The sequence below is a fragment of the Ambystoma mexicanum genome, chromosome 7q (assembly GCF_040938575.1).
Source record: "Ambystoma mexicanum isolate Mex_15411 chromosome 7q, UKY_AmexF1_1, whole genome shotgun sequence".
Classification (NCBI taxonomy): Eukaryota; Metazoa; Chordata; class Amphibia; order Caudata; family Ambystomatidae; genus Ambystoma; species Ambystoma mexicanum.
In genome coordinates this window covers 1118661006-1118688426 of record NC_090941.1, presented here as the reverse complement: position 1 = coordinate 1118688426, position 27421 = coordinate 1118661006, and the positions used below count along the sequence as shown (strand labels likewise).

The 27421-nt window shown below is 48.9% G+C and overlaps 1 protein-coding gene across 5 annotated transcripts in view; it reads right to left on the bottom strand.

Annotated features, from left to right (window-relative positions):
* The window catches only part of APBB1 (amyloid beta precursor protein binding family B member 1), a 1513529-nt gene that overhangs the window by 280432 nt on the left and 1205676 nt on the right, over positions 1 to 27421 (bottom strand). For all 5 annotated transcript variants that reach the window (XM_069640532.1, XM_069640534.1, XM_069640533.1 and 2 more), the window contains one exon: positions 22677 to 22761. In XM_069640532.1, coding sequence (XP_069496633.1) covers positions 22677 to 22761 — 85 coding nt within the window. The remainder of the gene's footprint in view (positions 1 to 22676; positions 22762 to 27421) is intronic.

Sequence of the window (27421 nt, the reverse complement as noted above, 5' to 3'; positions counted from 1 at the left end):
TGAAGACGCTAAGCATCTTTTTACGGAATTCCTCCCACTTAGCTGGAGAGCTGTGGTTTGTGGGGGAGGTGACCCTTTCAGGGGAAACAGAAGACGAAGAAGAGGGAGATCTTCGACGCCTCTTTTTCGAATGTTTGGATCTCGAAGAGTGATGGGAACTGCTTCGAGACCTTGAACGAGAATGTTTCCTGTGACGGCGAGGAGACGAATGTCTCGATTTTGCCGAGGAAACTTTCGAAGGAGTAGAAGTTTTAACAGTCTTACCTCCTTCGAGCTTCCCCTTACGCTCCATCAAGGCTTTCGCCGTCATGGACATGCAGTCCTCGCATTCTGAAAATGATGCTCCGATCCCAGGCACCACAAACCGATCCTGTGAGGATCCGTCAACATTTTCTTTCCACAATCTCGACACTTTCTGAAGCCGGACCGTGGGGTCGAGGGTTCAGATGAGGAAGCCATCGAAAAGTGTAAGATACACTCGAGGAATAAGTAGAATCTACTTGATTAACGAACTGAGCAACACGATTCAGAGGCCCACGAAGCGCAGAAAAACGGAACTGAGCAACGGACGCTGCGCGAGTCTATTTATACGCATGATGACGTTGGCGTCGATACGGAGGCTGTCGAGGGACACCAACTCGAGGGACGTCGACGCGCAGTGCCTTCTACTCGAAGTGAATCTATCAAGATAAGGAATACGTCGGAGGACACAATCCCTTCGAAGAACATGATTTCAGATTGACTAGGATTGCTTTTGATTGGCCGCCATATCTTTTATGGAAGTCATTAGCGGGGCCAACCAAGTTATATTCGATGCTGCTCCTACCAGTGCTAAAATCTGGGTAATGAAGTCAGCAGCCTGTTCCGACCTAGAAGAATTATTCTTAACATCAGGCAGATTTTGTCAGTGGCAAGTGGTTCGTCCAGAAAGGCATCAGCTTCTTCTATGGACCGAAATAGAAAAATCTAAGCCACGGAATTCAAAATCTTTCCTGTGTTCTCACAGCAAACGCACTATGATTATAGATCGAGGTGCACAAATCATACGCAGGTTGTTATGGTTTGCTAGTCTGATCCATTCTATATCATCAGAATGTAACGTCCTCAGTTGGGGACTACCCTTTAGGACATTAAACAAGAACATCTCATTCAGTCTTTGCTGGCCGTTAATTTTAGGGTCACTTTGCCATCCCAGAATATACAGAGAGTCCCTTGTAAAGGAGACTTCATCCATCTCTATCTCAGAGTTTTTGTGGAATTTGTGGGAATATTTTTCTGTATTTTACCCATCTCATTCCCTGTTACCACACTGTCTTTTGTTCTTTCTGATAGATTGCTTTTTGCTGCCTCTGCTCTTACGTGTTCATCACCCCTTCCCTTGGACTCATCAGTGACGCCATTGGCATACTGAGCTGGTTGTTTATTCACAATAAATCCTACATTTTCATCTCTGACATCAGAGTTCAGAGGACTCAGAGGTTGTCCTACAATATGGGTGTTTATTTTATCATCATTCATGCTCACATATCTGCTTGTTTTATTTATGACAGTAACAGTAAGGTAGTAGGTTGACAGTCAACCTTGTTTCTGACGATTTAATAGACCAAGAGCTGCGCCACTTTGACCTGCCCCCCTGATTTTCATTAGCCTTCCCTCTAGGTGATTTTAGCTTTTGTTCTAGAGGCAAAGCCAAATTAAGCAATGCTTTAGATTCCAAATTGAGTTAAATCGATCACTAGCTCATTGGCCGAGTCGTTTTGTTGACCCCTCATATTGGTCTCTTGACCACCATTTACAGTATTTGTTTACCTTGTTTTTTGTTTTTAATTTTTAGACATATATTGTGTGTTTTAGTTGCTGTTTTTGTTCTTTTTTTTATTTACTTTAGCGCCTTAGCCTGTGCGCGTTTTATTTTTCGAGAAAAGACGACTGTGGCAGCTTCTTCATGATCGCTTCCCTCTGTTTCATCATTGGTTACAGTATTCGGCTGTCCCACAACTGCTCGTATTGGCAAACCTCCACTCCCCTGCTCAACAGAAATAATATCAGCATTCTCAATCAGTCGAGGGGTGAGGGGCTATTTGGAGGCTCCTCCGACACTCCAAGCACTATAATGCCGGAATCGGCTACATAGGTACCACACTCATTTCCAGTACTGGTATTGCGATGTTGTGAGATTAGATACCGGAACACATCATCTAGTTTAAATGAGTTGGCTTGGATAGCCCTTATGCAGGAGAAGATTTCCTCGGACCAGAAGCAGAACCTGGTCCATTTGCTCTAGGACTGCTTTTGAGTAGCCTGACTCCTGGCTCCCGGGATGATTTACAGGTTGTACTGAGACAGCCGAAGATGTTGAAGAGTCACCTGCTCAGGTACCAGGCTGCTAGGGCTAGCCGCTCTGGCACCAGGAGCGGGCCCTTCCTGAGCGGGAGAGGGACTTCTGGCTGGACTGACAGCTGCCGAAGGTCTAAGAAGCGAGGCCTGGCCGGCCACTGTGGTGCAATGAGGATCAAACCCAGCCACCGGGACTGTCTGATCTTGCAAACATCTTTGGGGATGAGTGGCGTAGGAGGAAATGCATACACCCACATCCCATCCCAGGGGATTTGGAGGGCGTCACTGAGGGAGCTGTATCCTGGGACTGCTGACAAGTACGGTTGCTCTCCGTTGGAAACAGGTCTGAACAGGTGATTCCACCTGCTGAAAATCTCTTGGACACTTGTTCAGTTGCCACTCGTAGTTGTCGGTGCCAATCTGACAGTCTGTGCACCACGATGTTCGATTCTCTCGGCAGATGCACCGCGGAGATCCAGATGTCCTGTGCCATCGCCCACTCCCAGATGCTGATGGCCAGCCTGCATAGGAGTGGGGATCTGGTGCCCCCTGCTTGTTTAGGTAATGCATGCAGCTAGAGCTTTCCATCCGAATGCAAACAGCACTGTTCCTGATTAATGGGAGAAATGCCTTCAATGAGAGCCAAATGGCCATCATTTCCAGCCAGTTGAAGTGATTTTTTTTTGGTCTGTCTTGGACCACAGACATTGTACTGTGTCCCCCCAGGGTAGTGCCCCACCCTTGGGGTGAGGAGTTGTTAGGACTGATTTTCTATACTCTGGCCTGGTGGACAGAAGGCCAACATATATTGTGACAGGAGTAACTCCGGGAAGCTGTAGCAAAACCCATTTAGGTAGCAGTGACAGGCGGTCTGGGCTAAGTTCTTCAGATGGGGTGAGCTTGAAAAGGGTTCACAATGAGGTCACACAATGGGCATCACAAATTACACCTAGACAGGATGTATAAAAATACAGTTATTGGGGGAGTGGCTCGGAGCTGCTGCGATCGGCATGACTTCCTAGGAGCTCCTGCCTAGCTCATTGCGCCGCTACCATCACCGCCGCTCCCAGACCCCGTTAAGAAGCGCAATCGAAGTATATTGCATATGAACCTTCGCTGCAGCTACCGTTCGAGCGGGTCCCCGTTCCGCCGCTGATCTGCCATGATTTGGCTTGTTTTTCCAAACGGGACCCGCTCGATACCAAGACGGCGGGCACAAGACTATCCCGCGAAGTACCTACGTGAGGGGGAGGGGCAGGCGAGCTAAAGCAGCCGAAGCTGCCTAATGCTCCCAGCTCACCAGCCCACACTGGCACAGCTCACCCAGCACCTCAACCCTGAAGCCAGCACCTGCAGCCACCGACAATCCATACGGCATCCATCACCCACCAAGTGACATTGCGGCGGCGGAGGGAGCTGCCCCCGGCACATATCGCACCTGAGCCAACATAGATCTGCAGCTCTGGGGCCTCCCCGCCCGGCTCACCTACCCGAGTCCCGCGTACCTCCCCTCTTTTGGCCTGTGCTGGGATGCGATCGCCTGCTGTTCCCCACGGCTCCGGAGGTGGGTTGAGTGGGCCCGATCCACCAGGCGGAACCGCGATCGGAGGGAGGGGCATCCCGCGGCCGCCCGCCTGGGGCCTCTCGGCTTCTCTCCTCCGGATATCGCCTCAACTACTGCGACCCGCCCGGCTACCCAAGTGCCAACTCCGGGCGGATCATCCCGCCGAGCGGACCCGCAGCCTGCCTCATCCAGGCGGTTCAGCCAGAATCCAGCTAGACCTATGATCCAGCAAGCCGGAGCAAAGAGCCCCCCCACCTGGCCACCCACTCATGACGCTTTGTATCCAGCGTCTCTGGCTCACAGCTCATCGGCACTGTACGACTGAAGTCTTCCGGGGCAGCCTGGAGTCCCAGCGCACTCTGGAAAGCACACCAGCCCAATCTCCACAAGGTGAGGGGAGGGGCAGAGGGGCCCGCTTAAGTCCACCAAACTCTGAAACATTATGTCAATTGGACCCCCAAACTCCACCATCAACGGGCACTACTAAAATTCCTCACTTGGTCTCAGTTGCATCCCCAAGCCTCACCCACCCTTCAATCCGCCTCCTCTCCTCCTGCCAGTGCCCACCAAATAGTCTGTCGAAGCCCACTACAATCAACTAAGGGCAGAAAAGATAGAATTACAGCCCCCACTCCACAGCCGATCTCCCATGGCTGAGCCTGGCGGGGCAGGAATTCAGCGAGGGCTCCCGAGCTCCCCTCCTGCGAAGCAAAACCAGACACTCCACGCAGAAAGGACTGCCACAAAGACCCATTAGTGGCAAAATGTCAAAAAGCGGGAAGGCATCCAAACAGGCAGATATCGTCGCCTTAATGTCTAACTCATCTGCCGAAAGATCCAGAAAGGGGGATCCGCCAGAAGACTTCTCCAATAACACCATACCCACTGCACCCGCAACAGCCCAAAGCCCCTCCCAAATGGTCACCAAAGCCGATCTCCAAGATCTACTATCAGCTCTGGCCAAAGAAATCCAAAAAAGCACAGAAGAGGTCACAAAGAAAATCAACTTCTTGAACAAGTGAGGAGGAGAGGTAGAACGCCGAAATGCCGAACTTGAATCCGAGGTCTGTGACCAAAGATATGAAGACGAACAGGACAGGGACAGGATCGTAGCCTTAGAGGCGAGATGCTACCTCATAGAAGCAAAGCAGGAGGATGCAGAGAATCGTTCCAGAAGAAATAATATCCGCCTACGAGTGATCCCACCCACCATCCCAGATGCAGACCTAAAAAGTTATGTCTCGGATCTACTTAGATTCATAATCACCCTCCCGGACGATTCGCCCCTGGAACTGAACCGGGTACACAGAACTGCCCCGAGATGGGAATCCACGTTCCTCCAGATATCCTAGTTAGAATCTACTTTTTTCAAATTAAAGAGGAAATCATGTGCGAGGCGAGGCAAATGCGCCAAATCACCTTTCAGGGGTCCACAATATCGCTCTATCAAGACTTGGCTATCTCCACTCTCCAAAAACGAAAAGCCATGCGATCATTAACAGCGTGGTTACGCGAAAGGAAGATCCCATATCACTGGGGGTTCCCGACCTCGGTCAGATTCATGTGGGAAGGGGCTCAGAAGCAAATTCACTCACCAAAAGAGGCGGATAAATTCATGGGCCTCAGGAGATCAGATGGGGAATCGGAATCAGAAGAACCAAACCGCCCCCCCCACCCCCCCTAAGAAAGCCCTCAATAGGAGAATGGTCAAAGGCTGGCAGGCGGCGCAAACTCCGGGGCCCCCCCTAAGAAAGACACCAACCTTGGATGACCAATCAGCAACAACGCCAGAGAGACCAGGCCCTCAAGCCCCAGGCTAATACTCTTCTCTTGTCTATAATCTAAAGGGGATGGGCATCACACAGTTCATAAAGAGCCAAGATCCTTATAACGATGAAGCCTTCAGAGAACGATGCCTATAAACATTCCAACAGCGCGGGAGCTACGTTCGAGCTCCAACATACTTCATCTCAGCGGCCCAGTTCGCCAACATCCAGCGCTTTGGTGCCCCCAGTTTCCCAGTGGCAGTAGGACGACGGTTCTCCTACCAGTTAAAGTTGGGGAAGGAAGGGGGGTGAGAAAGGGTAACAGTGGGATCAGCCCAAAGATGCGAGCACCGGCTTCACCAGGTTACGGCCTCCCAATCAACATCACAGCATGTCGCAACAGCAGCTATGTCTTTGCTACACCAACGCAGCAAGTTCTCTTATCTAGCAGACTCACAGCCCCCGGTGGGGGACACAGATCGAAGCACACCTAACGCGAAAGTAAAAGACGATGTCTGACACAAGTGAGATAGTAATCCTCACATGGAATGTCCAAGGCCTGATTTCACCAAGAAAGTGCAGACCAGTGGAACACAGATTGGGGCAATTATCGGGAGATATACTTCTCCACGAAACTCATCTGCTGCAAAAAGATGAACACCGGATGAGATTCAGCAGGTATAAACGAGCATACTTTGACTCATCTGGAAAGAAGAAAAGAGGAGTGGCAATATTACTGAGCGACAGAGTCCGGCTATCAAACATCATAATAAGGAGAGACCCGGAAGGTCGCTTCCTCCTACTTAAGGGCCTTTTCGAAGAACTCCCTATCACCATCGGTACAATTTATGGCCTCAACACGTCCCAAGCCAACTTCATCTCAAATCTAATCCCGACTATCCTAGCTTTCCGCGAAGGTCACCTGATAATGAGCGTGGATATCAATTGCATGCCGAACCCACAACTGGACAAAACTTTGCCCCCACAAACACAGACTTTGCGCAAGCACTGCCATTAGCCAAACTGCTCAGAGAAACCGAAACTATGGATGCCTGGAGGTTATTCAATGGTACCTCAAGAGACTACACTCGACTCCTGTGTGCATAAAGGTTTTTCAAGAATAGACCTCATACTAATATCCGGAGTACTGTTCCCATGTCTTAACAATGCAGAAATCCACACCTGCATGATATCTGACCACGCCCCAGAATCCGATACTCTAGTTATTTCAGGCCAAAAGCATCCTGCCCGGAGACATAGGAAAATGAACGACTTCTTACCATTAGATGAATGTATCAGAACGGAAATCGAGGAAACAATCTCCAACTATTTTAAGGAAAACACGATGGAGAATTCCCCCATCAACATCATCTGGGACGCTATGAAAGCAGTCGTCAGAGGGTCACTAATTAGCGCCGGAGCAGAACAGAGAAGAATCTTGAATATTGTGTCAGCCAAGTTGGAGGAAAAGGTAAAGCAATTAGGGGACGAACTGAAATCACACAGCTCCAGAAAAACAGAGAGAGCCCTGAGGAAAGACAAAACAGCGCTAGAAATGCATTGCACCGATCGAACAGCCAAATCATTACCATTTACGAGGCAGTTCCATTATAGTAAAGGGAATAAGGCAAACAAAGTTCTAGCTCAAAAACTGAAAAAGATCTGCAGCCGAAACAACATTCTCAAACTAAGGGGGGAAGACGGAAAATTGCACTACTCCTGAGGCTGCTAAAATTGACGAACTAGTGAGACACCATAAATCCATAATGTCCGGAAATCCCACAGTAATAGACAATCTGCCAGAGTATCTGCGCACCATACCCTCCCAAGGCACATCCCAGTTGGAATCCCTAGAATCACCCATCACCACCGAAGAAATCACGGAAGCCATTAAAGCTCCGGGCCCAGATGGCCTATCCACAAACTTCTATAAAAAATATAACAGAATTCTAGCTCCCCAGATGGCAGCCCTATTTAACTCCTTCCTGTCCTCAAGATCGGTCACCGGGTCAATGGCAGAATCGCTTACAGTACTTACAGTACTGCTGCATAAACGCGGGAAAGACCCCGAACTAGCCTCTGTTAGGGAGAATTCTCATCTATGGCTAATTTCCCTCACCTAGTTAGTCCCCCCAGCAGCTTTGCTGGACTTCGAGTTTATTTTATTCCACTTGGTAAGAGTGAGAGCTTTTCCCCCACTCTTACCTGTGTTCTGCTATGTGTTTCTCTCAGTTTTTGTGATTGTGGAGTCTGAAGCACACCACTTCAGCAGCCCCCTTCTGTGTGTGTCACACAGCACCTTCAGTGCCGTGGCACAGGGTTGTCTTTAAGACTTCCCTCGACTACTGTCCCCCAGAAAAGAGTAAAGTTACCATTAACTTTACTTAGTCAATCTACCACAGATCCAGTGCAACCCATCTTCCATGGAGTACTGGAAAGGGTTGACTCGTATCCCTTTTTATCTGCACCTCCTAGAGCATTGTTTCGCTCTTAACATTTAGACTTGGCTGGTGGCAGTGGCATCTACCCTAAATGTTATACCGCGATTATATTAGATAAACATGGTACTGTTCTTGGCTATTATATTAGCCTCGAACATAAACCCGCTTGACCAAATCGTCTTTCTTTTGGCTCCGGTTGGGTTTATTCACCATTTCTTTTTGTTAAAGTCCTTCTTGTGTTTTACTTTGCGCGGCAAACTAGGTTTGCCTTCTTTATTCACTGTCTTTTGGCAGGCTTCTGCTCAGAAGCCCTCCTCAAAGCGCCTGGGTGTCTAGGTGGGCTGAATGTGAGGGAGGGGTGTAGTCACCCCCTGCACAGGGTATCCTAGGAAACCCAAGTCGCACTTTGTCATGATTGGCCAGGGTAGTTGTCCGGGCTGGACAACCCCCCCTGCTGGGTGATTGACAGCCAGGCTGTGTGAATGGGGGTTTTCGCATAAAAGGCAGGTCTCTTGAGCTAGAAGTCAGAGAGTCGCCACTGGACCTACAAGGAACCGAAGAGAAGCGGAAAGAACGACGCCTGCTGCAACTACCCCGTCCCGGTGAAGCCCTGCTGCAGTCCCGAGCTATCTTCCCTTCAACGGCTTAGAGAAGATCAAGTCCGGAGTCTTCTTCCCTTGAGCTTGGTGGGGATAAGCAGCTCATCTTCTACAGCCAGCGGATCCTCTTCCTTGGTCGAAATCGCTTCACACTGCTGTAGTGGTCCGGATAGCCACCTGAAGAGCCTCTCCTGTTTTTAAGGAGTGCATCTTTTATTCCTTGTCGCTGCTGCTAGCTTCATCCCTGTGTGGTGCAGACCCGGTTCAGATGTCCTCCTTCACAACGAAGCTCCAGGAATCGTGGGTCTGCGGGAAACCAACAGGAACAACTGCCAGGGCACCAGTTGCACCACTGGAACAAGGTACTGTGTTCTGTTGAGGAAACTGGGTGAATCCCTTTTTCTTCATTTCTAAGGATTTCCCTTGTCTTCTCTCCTCTTTATAACTTTTGCTTCCGAACATTGACAATATCGAAGTACTTTTTGGCTATGTTGAATCGTGAACTGTTTGACCGTGTGATGTTCGGCAACTGGCCCCGGTGTCCCTCAACCCTGGCTCCGGCCCTTTGACTTTTGAACTCCTGTCTTTGAGCGTTTCTTGATTCTGCCTGCCTAACCAAAATATTGCCTGTGATTTTTGCCTCCAACTCCCTCTGGGTACCTCAAGTGCTAAGTGTGTTTTTGCCCCGGTAGCATTTCATGTCACGGATACGCGTTTGTTGAGTAGACTGAACTGTCAAAAAGCGATCGCAATCGTATTCGCGGTAACGTGTGTTTTGTTCGTAACACTGGTTCATTCAAACACAGGGCACTTCCCTTGAGACTTGCTGTACAAAGTGAATTGGTTAGTTGTGGTTTTTTATTAAAGTTTAATGGAAGTGTTGTGTTTATACCGAATGGTTAAAAAATAAATGTACTTATATTTTTTACCTGAAACCTTGAGTCAGTGTTTGCTTGAGTCACAGTAATTGTGGTCCCTTTGTGTAATCTCTGCTGCTGCTCATATACTCTTGAGATAAGCCTGGCTGCTCCGCCACTGCTACCACTCTGACATAGTAGTACAGGCTTGTGCCAAAGGTAAAACTTGTATTGCCACCTGTACTCTTAATTGTGTGTAGTGGTCCCTAAGGGCACTGCACAGGATTCTGCCTAACAGCCACCTCCTACCGTCCGATTTCACTCTTGAACAACAATGGTAAGATTTTTGCCAAAGTATTGGCCGGAAGGCTGGGACCGGTCCTACCAACCCTAATTGACCAAGATCAAACGGGATTCATCCCGGGGAGAGGGACCCATGACAATATTAGGAGGACGATAAATATCATTGAAAGTGCCCACAAATTGAAGGTAGGAATGGCCGTCATATCTCTAGACGCACACAAAGCCTTCGATTTGGTAGACTGGGGGTATATCCGGGTTATCCGCAAGCACTTTGGCTTCAACCCAAATTTTATCACATGAATAATGGCTAATTATCTATCTCCCACTACACAACTCTGGGTCAATGGCACCAGGTCCGGGACAATACACATATCCAGGGGCACTAGACAGGGATGTCCACACTCACCCCTAATCTTCGCTCTATCCATGGAGCCTTTTGCAGCAAAAATCAGGCAAAACATCAGAATAAGAGGGTTATCCGTGGGAGGCCACGAATACAAAATAACGCTATATGCGGACGATGTGCTAATAACAGCATCAAACCTGGCAACATCCTTGGGCGCCCTGTGGGATGAGATCAAAGAATTCGGGGCTCTATCAGGGTTCACGGTAAACCTGGCCAAATCCTCAGCCTTAGCAGTTAACCTCTCTAAGCAAGAAAGAGACACCATCAGCCCCCTAATGCCGAACCCATGGTCGACGGGTGCAATCGATTATCTCGGGGTACATATCACCAATGACCCATTACGTTTATACTCGAGCAACTTCCCGCAATTGATTAAAGAACTCCAAAATGTCTTAAAAGGTGGAATCCCCAGGAAATCTCTTGATTCGGTCGGATTACCGCCATCAAGATGAACCTAATCGCCAGATGGCTGTACTACTGCACCGCATTACCAATCCATATCCCGGTCACAGTCCTGACAGCTCTACAAAAGAAAATGCAGGAATTCGTATGGTGTGGGGGGGGGGGTGGGAAGGGAGGAGCCTCGTATCGGAAAACAAAAAATGAAAATGATGAAGGGGATAGCACAGGGAGGGCTGGGAGTACCCGATCTGGCCAGATACACCCTAGCAGCGCAACTGTCACACGCATTCTCATGGGTCCAAGAGGCAGACACACCGAAATGGACACAACTCGAAGAAGCTTGGTGTCCGGTCACGCCCTCAGATCTCCCACATTTACCAACCATAAAACCAGAAGCAAACAGTGGCCCCCTCTTGGCAACAATAACAACGGTTCACTGCTGGAAGGCAGCAGCCCGGAAATGGGGAATCCGCTGAACTCTGGGTACCCTAACTCCCACTTGGAACAACCCTGAATTTTCACCAGGCGTGTCTTCGCTCAGCTTCCAACCCTGGGTAGAAGGTGGCTAACAAAAAACTAGTGATTTCCTAGAAGAAGGAACGCCTATTTCATTTGAGAGGTGCAAATCAAAATTTGGGGTCGATGAGCGGGAAAGATTCCATTATGCCCAAATCCGGCACTGGCTGTCCCACAGGGTAATCTGCGAGAAATGTTCCATAGAATGAACAGCGCTAGAATTATCTCTAACAACCCCTACCAATTGAGGTAGAACCTAGGCCCTTTACCGACTCCTAAACAGGGCAAATCCCTCTAAAAAAGAAAGATATATGCTTGAATGGGAAAAGGACTTAGGAAAAGAAATAGAGGTCGAAGATTGGGGTAAAATTTGGGCCAGACTGCATAAAAGTTCACAATGCATTACAAACATGGAAGAGGGCTATAAACTCTGCTACAGGTACTATGTAACTCCGGCTAAAATCAACAGGGTCAATCCGAATACTCCCGGAACTTGCTGGCGCGGTTGCCCGGACCACGGTTCATTATTCCACATGGTATGGACAGGCCCGAAGGTGGAGGTATACTGGAGAGAGGTAATAAAACACATTAGGACATTTCTGGCCTCTCCATTCCATGGGATCCCGGAATCATCCTTCTGGGCGATACAGGTCGACGGCGCATTCCCAATCTCAGGTCAACTCCCCCGTCTATGCACGCACCTACTCCTAGCAGCAAAAATTGCAATGGCCTGGTTGTGGAAAAACAAAGAAGGACCATCAGTGGCACTTTGGTGGGCCAAATGTTGGGACATAGCCGTTGCCGAAAAGATCACTGCAATCCGAAGAGGCTCACTGAACAGAGCCCTAAACATAAGGGACCCATTTATGGACTATGCCGCCAAATTTCCAGCTCTCACCAGGAGGCCTCCATTAACCAGATGGCTCCAAAGCAGCCCGCTTTATTAAACTATAGACTCAAACCAGAACAATTCAGAATACTGGTGCCCGCTTCATCACCGCGAACAGAGGGCGCCACGGACAATAACAGACCACCAACACCTTCCTCCTCCACTGATCACCCCGAGAGACGACATTGTCACCTTAACATATCTATCGGCTGCTGCTCTGTTGATGTTATGCTCAACATTATGCTCATCTGTAAAACCCAATAAAATGTTATGGAAAAAAAAATAGTTATTTAATTATGACCAAAACACACTAAAGTGAGAGGATCTCAGGTAAAAGGGCCAAGACCACTATCTGAAGCAGGGGAGGAGGAGAAGGTAGAGGAAAAGGACGAGGAAAACTGAAGCCCTCGAAGACTACAGAAAGAATTCAAGGACTCTTGTAACTACGCTTCTAGATGCCCTTGAAGAGAGCCAGCAGGCAAGCTGTGGCCCCTGGCCGTTATGCCATCGCTTTTTGGTGCCTGAGGCGGAACGGAGGAGGGGCAACAAATGCGCAATGTCCTCTGCTGTTTCCTCCTGTGGTCGCTGGGGGACCTGTCTGGTCTTTGCGGTACTGAAACCCCTTAAAGCTGCTGAAAGCGCAAGGTTTGAAGTCAGCCCTCCCCTGGGACTGAAGGAAGGACTTCTGTCCTGGTTTAGTCAGGGTGGCCAAGGACTTTGCAGTCTGCATAGAGGTCTTCTTTTTCGTAAGCTCGTAATTCGTGGAAGAATGAAAAAGATTCGACCCCCCTGCACATCAGAAGAGAATTTAGTGCGCTGCGGCTAGGAGGGCGTCGGATTTGGCCCGTCATAAGTGCAGCCCAGAGTTGAGATAGCAATTAAGACTCAAGGGCTTTGTCCTACTTGGAAAGACAACTGGAGGCGGCCCCTGCTGAGTAAGACTAAGACGATTGGCTTGGACTACAAGGCAGCCGCTGTCTCAACTGAAGAGTGCAGCGGAGGGTGGGAGGCCAGGAGGACTGGTGCCTCATCCAAAAGAATGAACCCGCTGTCCAATTTCTTGCTCATCTAGGCATTGGCACTGGGCTTCTCGCCACCTGAAGGACATTCTTCTGAAGGGGAAAGCCCTAACGGCTCATGGCACGCCGGCCAGTTTACCTCTGCCAACACCCCGGACTCCTGGGGGGCCTGCTCTGGCTGGAGGACCTCCAAGAACTCTGCAAGGCCTTGAAGACGGTCATGAAACGCCTTCACTGATGCTGAAGGCTCTTCGGCCTGGGCGTCGTCATTGCCCCCCCCCTCCCTCTTTTTCCAGATGGAGGCGAGTCCAGGTCCTGAGATCCAGGTACCGGAGGGGTCCCCTCTGATCTGCACCCAAAGATGGCTGGGCATCAACAAGCGATTGTGGGGGAGCCGTTGGTGGTACAGGAGGAGGAGGGTGGCTCTGAAGTACCGACAGGGGGTGGACCAGAGAAGGAACGGGCTGTGGCACTGGCACCGCCAGTGGAACCGGAGGAGGGCAGAGAGAAGCGGAGGCCTTGTAGGCACGACCTGACAATGCCCTTGAGAAGCCCCATCATCTGGAGAGCGCATGAGCGCATCTGGAAGTGCTCGAAGAAGCAAACTTCGCATGGCGACGGATCGCGAGGGGCGCGGCCCTCAGCTGCGCTGTGCCCCCTTTCCTGATCTAAGCATCTAGGAACCTGGGGCATGTAGCCGTAAGGCTCAGAGAGGTAGATGTGGTCTTGCGGAGACCATCCGCCTTTACCATAGGGCCCACCCCCACTTCCTGAGGGAAGGGGACTGGAACCTTCTTGCTGGGTCCGCTCTGTGGGCGATGGACCCGGAAGAGGCCCCGATTCCAAGATGGCTACTGGCCTTGCAGGCTCTGCCGTGTGCTTGTACGCCATCTTTGGGCCTTGCGCCATGCCCCGGCCGAAAGAGCCCCTGGATAACTTGGCTTGGGAGCCAATAGCCTTAACGGCCTTGGGTCTGCCCACTGGGAAATCCACGGGAAGGAGTCTCCGTGTTGAGGGGCCTTGCTAAACAAAGAACCTACCTTGTCTTGACGTGGGGTCCTGGCGACAAACTCTTAAAATAACACGGCGGAGAAGAATAATGGAAGATCTCCCTCCAGTGGGAAAGACTATTCTTCAAGGCCCAGTGACCGAGAGCGCGGCAAGCCACGCAGGCTTCCCAGCACTAGTTGGGCCCCAGGCACTAAAGACAGAGCACAAGGGGGTCCGACACCAGGAACGAGTAATCACAGTATGCGCACCTTGAGGAGCCTCCAGAAGCCAACATGCGCTAGGGAGGCAACGCACTGAAGGGAGGTGAAGATCAAAAAACAAAGAACAGGCAACACGCAGAAAGCTGAAAAAGATCCTGCACCTAGCTGCCAGGTCTGACACTATCCGTGCGGAAAAAGGGACTTAGGTGAGGTACCAGAGGTCAGGGTCTCGGGCGCGTTCCCACGCATGCGGACACGCCACTGCACGTTGTACTACATTTAGAAAGTGAAGCTCAATTTTTACTGCCAAAAGTTCCAGTACCGTCCCCATGTTGGATGGAGGAGAGGTAACTGGGCATATGAGTATGCGTGGTCATGAAGTAATCAGTTCTGTAGACAAAGATAGTGGATTAATGTGTGTGTCATATGGCTCAGGCACCATAGGATGGGAATGATGCAGACTAGTCAAATGGTTGAAAATCTAGCAAGGAAGCTGGGTCAGAGGGGCCGGCAGTGATTTACATAGAACCATGGATGTAGCAGAGGTAATTTACTTGCACAGTGGGTGCCCTGAGAGGAAGTCAGATGCTTCTTTCCCTTCTCTGAGACCTTATCAGCGAATTTATTTGGCTTGTCAGCCATTTTGATAGCCACTGAGATCAAACACACTCTTGGTGCCCTACATAAGCAAAGGAGATAAACAGAGACCAATAAGAATATTATAATACAGATTTTATAGGTTTTGTAAAAATACAGAAACTATTGAGACGATCTACCATATTATTATGCAGTGTCACGAACTACAAACAGAGCGAACTCTCTGCAGAACTTATTTCCAAATTGAAGCTACAACGATGGTGGCGGAAACAAGATGGACCCAGAGTTTGTTAGGCCATGATAAGAACTTAATTTATACTATTATCCAATTATGGATCAAAATTATGAGAAGTGAAGAGAACCTAACAAAGAAAAATATGAACTGATTTGTAATAGATACGTAAAAAGGCGACAACCTAAGATGAGAACTTGAAAGGTTTCTTCTGTGAACTATAATATTTTTTAAAGAAAAGAAAAAAAAAAAAAAGAAGAACATCATCTCCAAATACTCTCCACCACAAATCTCCACATGCACCTAGCAGTGACAAAGGGAGACACAAAGCATACCTTAAGGCCACCAATATAATCACTTCCTCTGCCCGAAAAACCAGCATAAGTGAAGAGGAAGCAGAAGGAAGGATCTTGCATTTGGGGGGATACTACACAACAGGCATCCCAGCTTCCCAGCTTAACTGAACACAAACTGGGAGAACACAACCCAAAAAGTACAAGCTTACATTTGCAATTGAGCTAGCCCAGCCAGGGAGAAGGCAACCCACGAAGCCTCATATGTCCTATATTTTGGTACAAAGAACCTTCAGTCTGAGCATGGTCCAGAAAAGACTGATCTTCGAAGGTGGGGAGGCATCTAAACCAATTCTTCCCACTGTAGTAGCCTTAAAATTCATCTTCCGGCGCAATAGTATGCCAAAGAGGGGATAGGCGTCCCATAAATGGTCAGGCCCAAAACACTGGATGAAAAGATAGAACGCAGTAAAAATGCCACGATAAATCAAAGTAAAAATTGCACAGCTTTCTGCAAAGCTGTGGTCCCTCCACGACAAAGAAGAGGGCCGATTGTGGGGGGTGTGCATACACAAGGGAGGTCACTCGACCAAGCCGGGCATGGTGCATGCGCACTGGCACCTGACCTATTCTTTTCACAAGTGCTTTCCTGCATCATGCTCAGGTCCCATCCACCTACGACAAATTCCCCATAAGTATGGCAGAAAGGGGATGGGACGTGAGAGTACAAAACAAAAAGCATGTTTTTTTTTATTAATGGGATTTTGGTGAGACTCTGAAATTGCCAGTTAATACTGAGGATATATAGGTGGAAAATTGTTTGTATGCGATGTTGGTGCAAGGTAGTGTTTGAAGATTTGTAGGGCTTTGACTGATTAGATGCTTGTTTGTTAAGAGTGCATGCTGGGATTTTGCATATTTATGTTGCCGTGGGGTAATGATTTCATGGGGTTCGTTGAACAAATGCTGGAGTGTACATCAGCATCTTTCATGTGGCCAAGGAAAGCCTCAATTGAAAAACTCTGGGTGTGTGTGGCAGTATTTACAAAGGTGCAGGGGTCTAGCTATGAAATGTTGTAAAGCGCTGGAGGCAGGGTTCCACTGAAGAGAAGATGGTGGGAGCAGCATTTACACAAGGCTTTAGTGCTGTTGCAGATGCTCCTTTTTATTCATGACATGCTTAGTCCGTTTCAGATATTCAGCGTCGTTATGTGATGGGTGAGACAGTGTCTGCCGATGTCCAGTATTCTCCTTCATATGGCAGCATGTGGGTGAGTCTGAAGACGCAGTGTACAAATCAGGAGACAGTGAGAACAAGTTACTCTCTTACCTGGTAACGTTCTTTCGATGGGATGGTCCGAAGACGTATTCCATATCTATGACAGTAATCACCACAGCTATGCTGCTTCGGAACATTTTCGCCGTCTGCGTCCTGCGTCGATACGCTGTCCTCGAAGGCCACCGTCAAGCAGACGTCACCAGATGTTATAAGGAGGCGGCACGACACCCGTAGCTTCAGTTGTAGCCCCCCCCCCCCCTCCAAGAACGTGTGGCACCAAACTACTGCCAGTATGACCACAGAAAGCCTTTCGGAAACGTAAGCTGCAATCGCATAAGAAATTCTGTAGCGGGGCAGGTAGGAAGGGAGCGAGCAATATGGAATACGTTGTCGGACCATCCCAACGAAAGAACATAACCAGGTAAGAGAGTAACTTGTTCTTCGAGGGGATCGGGGCCTCCAAAGTATTCCATATCTATGACAGACTCCCAAAGCGGTACCAACGTATGGAGGAGGGAAAAAGAATTTGGAATATAGAAATTTAGAAGGTCTAATCAAATTAAAGAGTAAAGGACCGCCTTGCCAAAGGCCAGATCCTGCCGATGGATGGAATCTAGTGAGTAGTGTCGTACAAAAGTATGGACCGAAGTCCAAGTGGCTGCTTCACAGATGTTTCGAAAAGGAACGCCACTCTGCAGAGCAGTAGAGGCAGCCATACCCCTAGTAGAATGGGCCCGTAAACCAACCGGAGGGTCCTTACCCGCCAAGCGGTAACATTCAGAAATTGCCAAGATAATCCACCTAGGCAAAGTCTGCTTGTCCCAAACGCCTTCCAGCTTAACCTATAAAGAGCTGATCGTCCACTCTGACCCGGGACATGCGTGAAATGAGAAACTTAAAGCTCTCCTAGGATCTAACCTATGGAGCCTCTCCTCTTCCTTACCAGGATGCGGAGGAGGATAAAATGCCGGAAGAATGACCTTCTGGAATAAATTAAATTCGGAGACAACTTTCGGAAGAAAGGAAGGACGAACACGAAGGACAACTCTGTCCTTATGAAACACAGTGAAGGGTGGCTTAACTGAAAGTGCCTGCAACTAACTCACTCTGCGAGCGGAAGTGACCGCAACTAAAAATACAGTTTTAAGGGTTAACAGTCTCAGAGGACAAGAATGTAAAGGCTCAAATGGAGCACCCATTAGGAATTTTAGAACAAGGTTCAAATCCCAACCAGGCACCTGGAAAGGTGATGGCGGAAACACATTAGTAAGCCCTTTGAGAAACTGAGAAATTTAAGGAATTTTGAAATAAGAACACTCCTCAGACGAGCGCTTAAATATGGACAGCGCCGCCAGGTAACCTTTAATGGTACCCACTTGCAGGCCCTTGTGGGCTAACGAAAGCAATAAAGACAGAACCAAAGGAATGTCACTTGTAAAAGGATCCACATTCGTAACCCTGCACCAGTCGCAGAACTTTCTCCAACGGCAACAGTACAGGGACTTGGTTGCAGGCAGTTTGGCCAAAAGCAACACCACCATCCCGTCTTCAGGGAGGTCCCAATCCAACCTTTCAGAAGCCAAGCGTGAAGGTTGAGGGATCTGACCTCTGGATGGAGAGCCTGACCCCCCTCCCATGAGAGCAGATCATCTCAGTAGGGAAGATGACGTGGAGGGCAGATGGACAAGTCGAGAAGGTCCGGGTACTACGTTCTCCGGGTCCATACCGGAGCAATGAGGATCATCCGGGAACCGAACATCCGTAACCTCCGCAGCACTTGCAGGATGACGGGGACTGGAGGAAACGCGTACAGCAGTGGTAAGGATCACAAATGCGTCTCCTAAGGCTCCTCTTGGAGGAAATTCCAGCGAGCAGAACCTTTCGCACTTCCGGGTGACACTGGAGGCGAAGAGATCTACTTGAAGGGTCCCCCAAAGGGCGAAGATCTCCAGGAGAATCTCCTGAGCCAGCTCCCACTCGTGAGAGACTGCGCGCTGCCTGCTCAGAGCGTCCGCCGTCTCGTTATCGTCTCCAGCCAGATGAACTGCCGAGATCGAAATTTCCTGCTGGATGGCCCAGAACCAGAGCTGCATCGCCTCCCCGCACAGAGGAAGTGACCCCCCCCCTTTTGTTGAGGTAGTGCATGGCCACTGTGTTGTCCGTCAGAATCAGGACATTCTTTCCTCGCACAGTCGGCAGAAAAGCCTTCAGGGCAAGCTTGACGGCCCTCAGCTCCAACAGATTGATATGGAGTCTGGACTCTGATGGAGACCAACGACTACCTGACTGTGAACCCTCCGGCCAGGGTAGCCAAAATGGAGCCCCCCTCATCAGATTGCCATCGACGGCCCACCACATAAGGTCCTGGGCGAATGAGGGAGGCACCTGAACTCACATCCTGCCGGAGGGCTGTGACCACTGCATCTTGAGAGCCCATTGCAGAGATCTCATCCGCAACCTGGCCTCTGGCACCAGAAGAATGCAGGATGCCATGAGGCTGAGCAACCTCAAGAACTCGAACGCCGGGAGACAATGGGCATGCTGAAACTTGTGCACCATCTGCTGAATGTGATGAGCCCTCACCTTGGGAGGAAAACACTGCCACAGGGATGTGTCGAGCACTGCTCCGATGTACTGGAGCCGCGGAGTTGGCGTCAAGTGGGACTTCTTTAAGTTGAGGGAGAAACCCAGCTTGTGAAGGGAGTGGCAGGTGACGGACAGATGATCCAGGACTTGCTCGGGAGAGCGTGCCCTGATCAACCAATCGTCCAGGTAGGGGTAGACGTGAATCCCCCCTTTCCTGAGATACGCTGCCACCACCACCATGAGCTTGGTGAAGACCCTCGGGGCGGAGGTCAATCCGAACGGCAGGACCCGAAACTGAAAGTGTGAGTCACCAACTGCGAACCTCAGGTACTTCTTGTGCCTGGGATGGATCGGCACATGAAAGTAAGCGTCCTTGAGGTCGAGAGACACCAACCAGTCCTGAAGTTGAAGGGCCTGGAGGACTTGAGAAAGAGTAACCATCTTGAGCTTGTTCAAACCGCGCAAGTCCATGATGGGTCTCAATCCCCAGTCTTTCTTTGAAATCAAAAAATAAGGGGAATACCATCCCTTGTTCCTCTCTGCTACAGGCACCAGTTCTATAGCGCCTTTCTCCAGCAGGGATTGTATTTCCTACGCAAGGAACAGATCCAGACTCTTCAAAGAGAGACTTCTGGTGGATTGTCGTGAGGCCTCTGCCGGAAAGGAAGACCGTAGCTGTGGGCTATGATCTCCAGAACCCACACATCTGAAGCAATGGCACGCCACTCTACAAGATGCTGCGCCAGCCTTCCCCCAACCGGCGAACCATGGGACATGGCCTCATGACTGAGCTGAAGCGGCTGCGGCAGTGCCTGAGGGCAAAGAGGCAACTGCCCGAGCGACTTTGGCACCTCGAGTACCCCGTTTTCCACCTCCGGTACTCCTATGGTGGCCCCTTTGACATGCAGCTCCTCTCGATTTACCAAAAGATGAGTAATATCGAAAGGAACCTCCCCTCCATTGCTGTCCTCTAGGATGAAAAGGCGGAGGTTGGCGAACTGCAGCGCTCAATGACTTCGCTGCAGCTTTGGAGGTCTGCAACCTCTCAAGGCTCTTGTCAGCCTTGCTGCCAAAAAGATGTTCACCATCAAAGGGCATGTTGAGGAGCCAGGTTTGCACATCCGGAGCAAACCCCCAATTCCGCAACCACGCAAACCTGTGTATTACGGTGCTCACCGCCATGGACCGGCTGACACAATCTGCCATGTCCAGACCCGACTGAACGGACTCTCACATGGCATCCTTGCCATCCTGCAAATAGCAAGAAAACCATCCCGTTCCTCCCCTTCGGGAATATGTTCAGCCGCTAACTAAATACAGTTCCACAGAGTGTGTGTGAAACGTGACAAGGCATACACGGAGTTGGCTGCCTGTAAAGCCATACCCCCTGAAGAAAACACTTTCTTCGCCCAGCCATCAAAATGCTTGTTGTCCCTATCAGGAGGGATGGTAGGGTACGACGCCTGCTTTGCTGGGGCCATAGCGTCTGCACCACCAAACTCTATCCGGAGTGGGGTGCGTGGTGGGGTCGCTACTGGCTGGGCGGTATTTTTTTGGCAAAGACTTGCTCACTGCCGGGAAACTCTCCGGAGCAGTCTAAGCTGCTGCCACCGTTCTCTGCAAGGCTATTTGGAGGGTTAGTACAGGGTCAGTTGGCGGACCTTGGTTGAGGATATCAGTCAGGTCATCCAGCAGAAAATCCACTGGCGGCGCCGACCACCCCAAGTATTTCGTGACCTTTGACATAAGGTGCCGGTACGAGGACTCGGCATGGGTGCCAGGCTCAGGCCTACAGAACGCCACCTCCGGAGAGGTGTCCAGACCACTGGCGTCGTGCAATGACTGACGCAGGTCTTCAATCAGGCTATGACCAGACAAAATCTCGTCAGGTACCTCCACAGGAACCATACCTTCCTCAGACCCCTCATCCGCCTCAGAAATATAATCCAGAGGCTGGAATGAGGGCACAGAAAAAGGAACAAAGACATTTTTAGCCTTGGCCAGAGCCTTTCTAGGGGGTTCCACCGTGCCACGGGGTACCTCCGACAAAGCAGCCTCGAAAGGCGTCAATGGAATCGGCGCCGAGCGTGGTGCCGACAGCTTCGACACAGTCCTCGAGGGAAGAGCCCCGAGCGTGTCCTTTGACAGCTTGGGCACCGATGGCGTCGACGGCTTCCTCGGAGGCGGAGTCTCGAGAACCTCGGCGCCGATGTCTTCTTCAAAGACTTCACAGGCTCCGCCGGTCTTGAGGGCGTCGAGGACCAGGACCTGGAACGGGCATGTCTAGAGCGACCATCCTTGTCTGACCGAGAGCTCGAAGGTGCCCGGTGATCGCGACGACTGCTCGAGACAAGGCGTGCGAGTGGCGTCTCTAGCATGGTCAGCGTCTTTCGACGGCGCGGACGGACCGGAGCCCTGCGACTGAAAAATCACCAACATCTCCTGCCGAAAAGAATCCCATTCCGCAGGAGTGGAATGCTTGTTGGGACAAGCTAAGCGCCGACGGGTGGAGTCCGTGAATGGCAGGACCTACTCCTGGACCGAGACCCCCCCGGACTTACGCTGACGATGCGGAGAGTCGCCCCTCGAATCATCCGTCGAAAGCCCAGTGGATCTCGACTTCCGGGGCTTGGCCACCTTACCTACAGAAAGCTGCTTCTTACGCTCCCGCAAGGTCTTCAATGTAAGCGACTGGCAGTCTACACAGTCATCCGTGTCGTGGTCCTCCCTGAGGCACCAGAGACAGGCGTTGTGCGAATCGGTCAATGACATCTTGGACCCGCAGTCCCAACACTTCTTGAAACCCGGCCGCGGGGTGGACGAAGATGAAGACATCATGGAAATCTTCACAACGAACAGGTTCCAAGAACCGAAAGAACAGAACTCCGAAGAACCGAGGTGCGCCGAGATCTCAGAAGCGAACACGTTCGCGGAAAAAACAGAACTGAGGCTACGGGCATCGTGCGTCCTACTTATAACATCCGGTAACGTCGGCTCGAAGGAGGCCCTCGAGGACAGCGTATCGACGTCATCGACACAGGAGCCGAAAATTTTCCGAAGCAGCACAACTGTGGTGATTACTGTCATAGATATGGAATACGTCAGAGGACCCAATCCCCTCGAATCAGAGTCTGCAAATGTTCAGTGGCATCATATAAAAGGTGATGTCTGCCCATCTAGAGGACTTTAATGATGGGATCTTCCTTTGAACAAATCCCTACATGCCTGCATAATCTTTATACCTGTGGATACGGTCCTGACATTTAAGTAAATATGTTTTTTCAAAGGACCTCAAATAATGAACTGCTATTCATTTCACTTTGGAAGTAGTGCCTGTACAGCAGATGGAGTAAAGGAACTTCAAACTAGGAGGGCCTACCTTGGAACGGGATGTCCACTAGTTTGGAGTGGTCCAGGAAGAGCCCATTCACCAGGGATCGGGTGCTATGCCTCTCAGCCATGATCTGTTAAGGAAGAATAAGGAGTAAAGGTAAGTAGTGTTTCCATGAAATCCAATGTCGTTCCACATCCTGTTTCTGTCATTCAGAGACATCATTAAATGTACAAATCATATTTTGTAATATAAAGATTAATGTTTGTGGGTAAACATCCACATTTCAATAGTAAGTAAATATTACGCCTTTCAATAAACACAAGTGTTTAGTTAAAATACTGTTTTCTATTTGCAGCCCAGTAATAGGGACCAATGATGTACCTAAATAGCATGTTGTCCAATATCCCCCCATTGATTTGTCTAGGTACTTTAAAGCGTATAGCAGCTCTGCAATAAAACACCACACATCCTCAGACTATAACCAAGTAGTATTGGTCCTGACTGAATTGAAACCCAAGCCAAAAGAGCTCTCAACCACAACATGGTCAGAATCATAAACCTCACCCTCATTCAACCATCTGGTATTTTCCTGCCTAGCTAATAGAATAACACCCAGTACTTGTCTAAACAGCACAAGGACATCATGAAGGCTACCAGTACTGTCTTAATGAGTTTCCATATGTCTGAAAATGAGTTCCTCCTGCGTCATTACAATGCATTCAAAATGATTTCTGCTTCAAGGTTTTGCCTCCTCAGAACCACAACTACGAGGAAGATTGGAGAAAAGATGTAGATCAGATCGAAAAGACCAAAGGACAGGCAATACATTGCAGTGTTCCTATGGAGAATGTCCAGATTCTGTACTAATTCCCTTTAACCAGAGAGACCCCCAGCACCTTTGATGGACTCTGGACTTTTTTTATTTTAATCTCCCGACTCCTAACTTTTTACTACTCATTCAGTCTTTTTCTCTGACTGGGATTTGTATTCTGTACTGTTTTATGGAGTTTGGTAACCGCCATATGGGAATACAGGCATCTACTTTTTGTTCAGTGACATCCAGCACCCTCTGTGCAGTGTCACTGAGGAGTCCCTTGGACTACTCTATGTTTAAAATATAATTTTCTTGTGAGAACTACAGGTCCCAAGAATAGTAAGATAATGTTTATCTTGCACACCTTTTTTTTGTGGGTCCAGCACACACCACCCTATGTGGGGTGTTGGGGTGTTACATTGTAACTCCTTCTCCAACTCCTCATGCAACTTGTTGTTAGAACTGACTAACTTAAATGGCTGATGGCAGTGGTTTTTACTACCTTCTTTGCAGGTTACTGGCAGGCTGATTTCTCAGCTACAATACAACACTCATGGGTAACCATTTTCTCAAAAGGGCCAAGATAGTCTTTTTTTCACCATTTTTCATTTGCCAGTTCCCTCTGGGCTTTTCTTCTATCATTTACAATAGATTTGAGTGCTCTCTGAGTTTCGCCTTTGGCGGCCTTCAGCCCTGAAGCCTGTGCAGGCTCCAGTGTGTCTGGGAAGGCAGGAAGTGAGGGAGGAGTCCGAGAATTCACTGTCCTTTGTCTGTAGGTGTGCCTGACTGAAACCAGTTCTAACAGCCTATCCCCTGGTGAGTGACAGATCCATAGGAGTGAATGGATGGGTTACCGGACGTAAGTGGAGGTTTTTTGGACTACAGGCAGAGTCGACCACTGGAACAAGGAATCTGAAGCAGAAGACAAGCAGAGACACCAACAACACCTTCAAGGACCGCAGAAGCACTGGTAAAACCCTGCAGTTCTGCTGACCCCGTTTTTAACTCAACTGGGAAGACCCTACAAGAACGACTTCCTCCCTTGGAATGACGACCAACTAGCCTCAAGACCTCCATTTTGGGCCATCCCCTGACGTCCTGCGTCTTTCCCTGGCCGCAGAATACCAATACCCGGGGTACCTGGACCATTATCAAGTTCATTGCCTTCTGAAGATCAAATCTGGCCGACACCTTACAGGCATCCGTGTGGACCTCCAGAGGCAGGAAGTCTTCACCAAAAGTCCCCTCACCAAGGTTCAGGACCAAGTAACCAAAGAGAATCCGCCCAGTGATATTAGTTTCTTCTTGGTGCTGAGAAAAAGGCACCAAAACCGCAGAAGTGAGCTGAATCCATTGCTGACCCCTTCTCCCGAGTGCTGCGGCAGAAGCCCGCCAAAGGTCCCCCCCTTTCGTCACCATGACCAAGGAGCAGGAATCAGGGTCTGCAACGTTGCACTAGAAGGAAGCCAGCTACAATTCCTTCTTCATCTTTAAGGTACTGTGGGGCTTGGGTTGTAATTACCTTGTGGCATTTTAGTTGCTTCCTAGTTTGGGAAGTGCTGTTTTCTTCAAGTGAGAGTTGTCCTCAACTCCTCTGGGGAGGCTTTGCAGCCTGTGTGTGAACAGTAAGGCGATCCTTGAGCCTCTGTTTTCTTCGAGAACTACTGACTGCTTAAGTAACTTTTTCTCTTAAGATCTTCATCAGAACTAGAACGGTCCATTTGACTTTGGCTGTACTGGGTCCCAAAAGGTCCATCTTCTGATCCTACTGGCTTTTACAATGCTGGGTCTTCCATAGGTTTTAATTGTAAACACTTTTATTGCTAGGAACCAAACTAGACTGTGTGCTGTATAACTTTTATGTCCCTCCATACACAATTGTGCAAAGGTGATTCTTGTAAGTGCTTTACTTACCTTAATTGACATCCCCCTGTGTGCTGGAGATTAAGTATAACCAAACATTACTCACTTGCATTATTGTTCCAACTAGAACAAAATTCAATTTCTAATTCAACGTTATTAGTTGCTGAATTTTAGAATTGATTGTGCCTTGTGTATACATCAATAAATATTTTAATATAACTTGACATGAGTGTTTTCTTGCATCTATGTATGTACTGATTTCTTTGTACTGCTGTACAGCTCCCATAACTCCCTCGTAAAATAAGCCTGGCTGCTCAGCCACTCCACCTACTTGTGTAGTACAGGCCTATATTAAGAGTTGGGAAGTCCCACACCAGTTGGACTTTAGAAAAGCTTACCTAACAATAGTACACCCTGTTTTGCCAAACACCACTGATCAAAACTCTCTCCTGTGAGATGTTACTACATGAAATTCATAAAACCAGTCCAGGTAACCCTACGCAGTCAAGGAAAAAGTGTTTACCAAATCCTGTTAGTGAGATCATTTTTATGCTTCTTCCCCTCTCCTAGTGATACCCCCTGTTTGCTGGACCTACTGATGCCCCCTTTTTGCTGGACCTTTTTCTTTAATCCTGAATAAGTGGAGCTTTTTTCACTTATTCATTTTTATGGGCTCGGTCTTTTTGAACTCTTTCCATTGTATTGTACTGTCCTATGGAATCTACATTCCTCCATCTCTCTTTTAAAGCATATGTATTTTTATTATTGCAGCACAAAGCTCCCGCTGAACTGTGGTGCTGGGGACCCCTTAGTTCCTCCTTTGAGATTATTTTCTATATCGCAGAGTAAATAGAGTTCTTAAGGATAGAGGGATACTTAGTATCTCTCCTAAAACATAATAGTCTGAGAGATTGGCACACACCACCTTATGTGGAGTGCCAAAGGGATACTTGGTATCCCCTCCTCTGGGCTCCTGTGACATCTATGTCACATAGACAATCTCCTAGTTTTGGCTGGTGGCAGTGGACGTGTTCTACCAACTAGTGTGCAAGTTTTCTACTGCTGGCTATGTCCATAGCCTTGGTTATACACAATAGGGTCACCCAAGTATTAACTTGGTGGCTCCTTTCTTTTTTCGCCATTACTAGCCTGGTTGTTCTTTGTTAGCCCTTCTTCTACCATACTCGGAGGGGAGGCCTGTGTGTGTGTGTGTGTGTGTTTTGCCTTTGGCGAGAAGCCTTGGGTGTCCCTGCCTAGGCTCCATTGTGTCTGTCCAGGCAGGCAGGAAGTGGGGTGGAGTTTTTCACTTCCCTGCCCCTTTGCCTGCCTTTTGTCAGCAGACGAAGGAATCCAGAGGTCGGGTCCAGCGCTGCCACATCGAGGAGAATCTAGCCACAATATTTTCTTCTAACCCAAGGTACTGTGGGGAGAAAGGTATTGCTTACCTTGATCTGTGAAGTCACTCCAGAGTGTTGGAGTGCACCTAGAGGTGTCCAGGGTACCCGCCTCTTACCGCTGACCCAAGCCACTCCTTGTGTTCATTTAGCAAGTCCTTTAACCGGGTCTCAAACGTTGATTGTGTCCTCTTGCATCTTAGAGACTAGAGACTGTAAAGTATCCACAGGAAAACTCGTATTCTACTGCTTGTCGAGACTTAAAGCCCTCTCCAAACTGCCTTTAGCTAGGATTGCGTTACGGACCTTAAAAGACTTGCTGTGTGAAGAAACTGCCTCTAAAACCTTGAGAACTGCTAGTGTTGCACTAACCAACAACTTTCCTTCCCAAAAGTTACTATCTTATGAGTATGCAGAATAAATGTCTTTACCGTATTTCTACTAAAATTCACAAGTGTGCGTTATTACTGATAATACGATAGAACGATCATACTGTCAAAAACGAACACAGTTCACTGCAAGCAACTACAAACTAAGCAGTGGCCTTTGAAAAGTAGTCTAAAGTATTCCTAAGTGTTTTGGTTTATTGTGCTAAGTAATTTAAAGTGATTATTGCGTAAATATAATATATCTATATTTTAATATACATTTATGTGCGTTTCTTTGATGTGCATTACTAACTAGGTTCAGTGTACTCATCTACATCTCACATCCTCCTC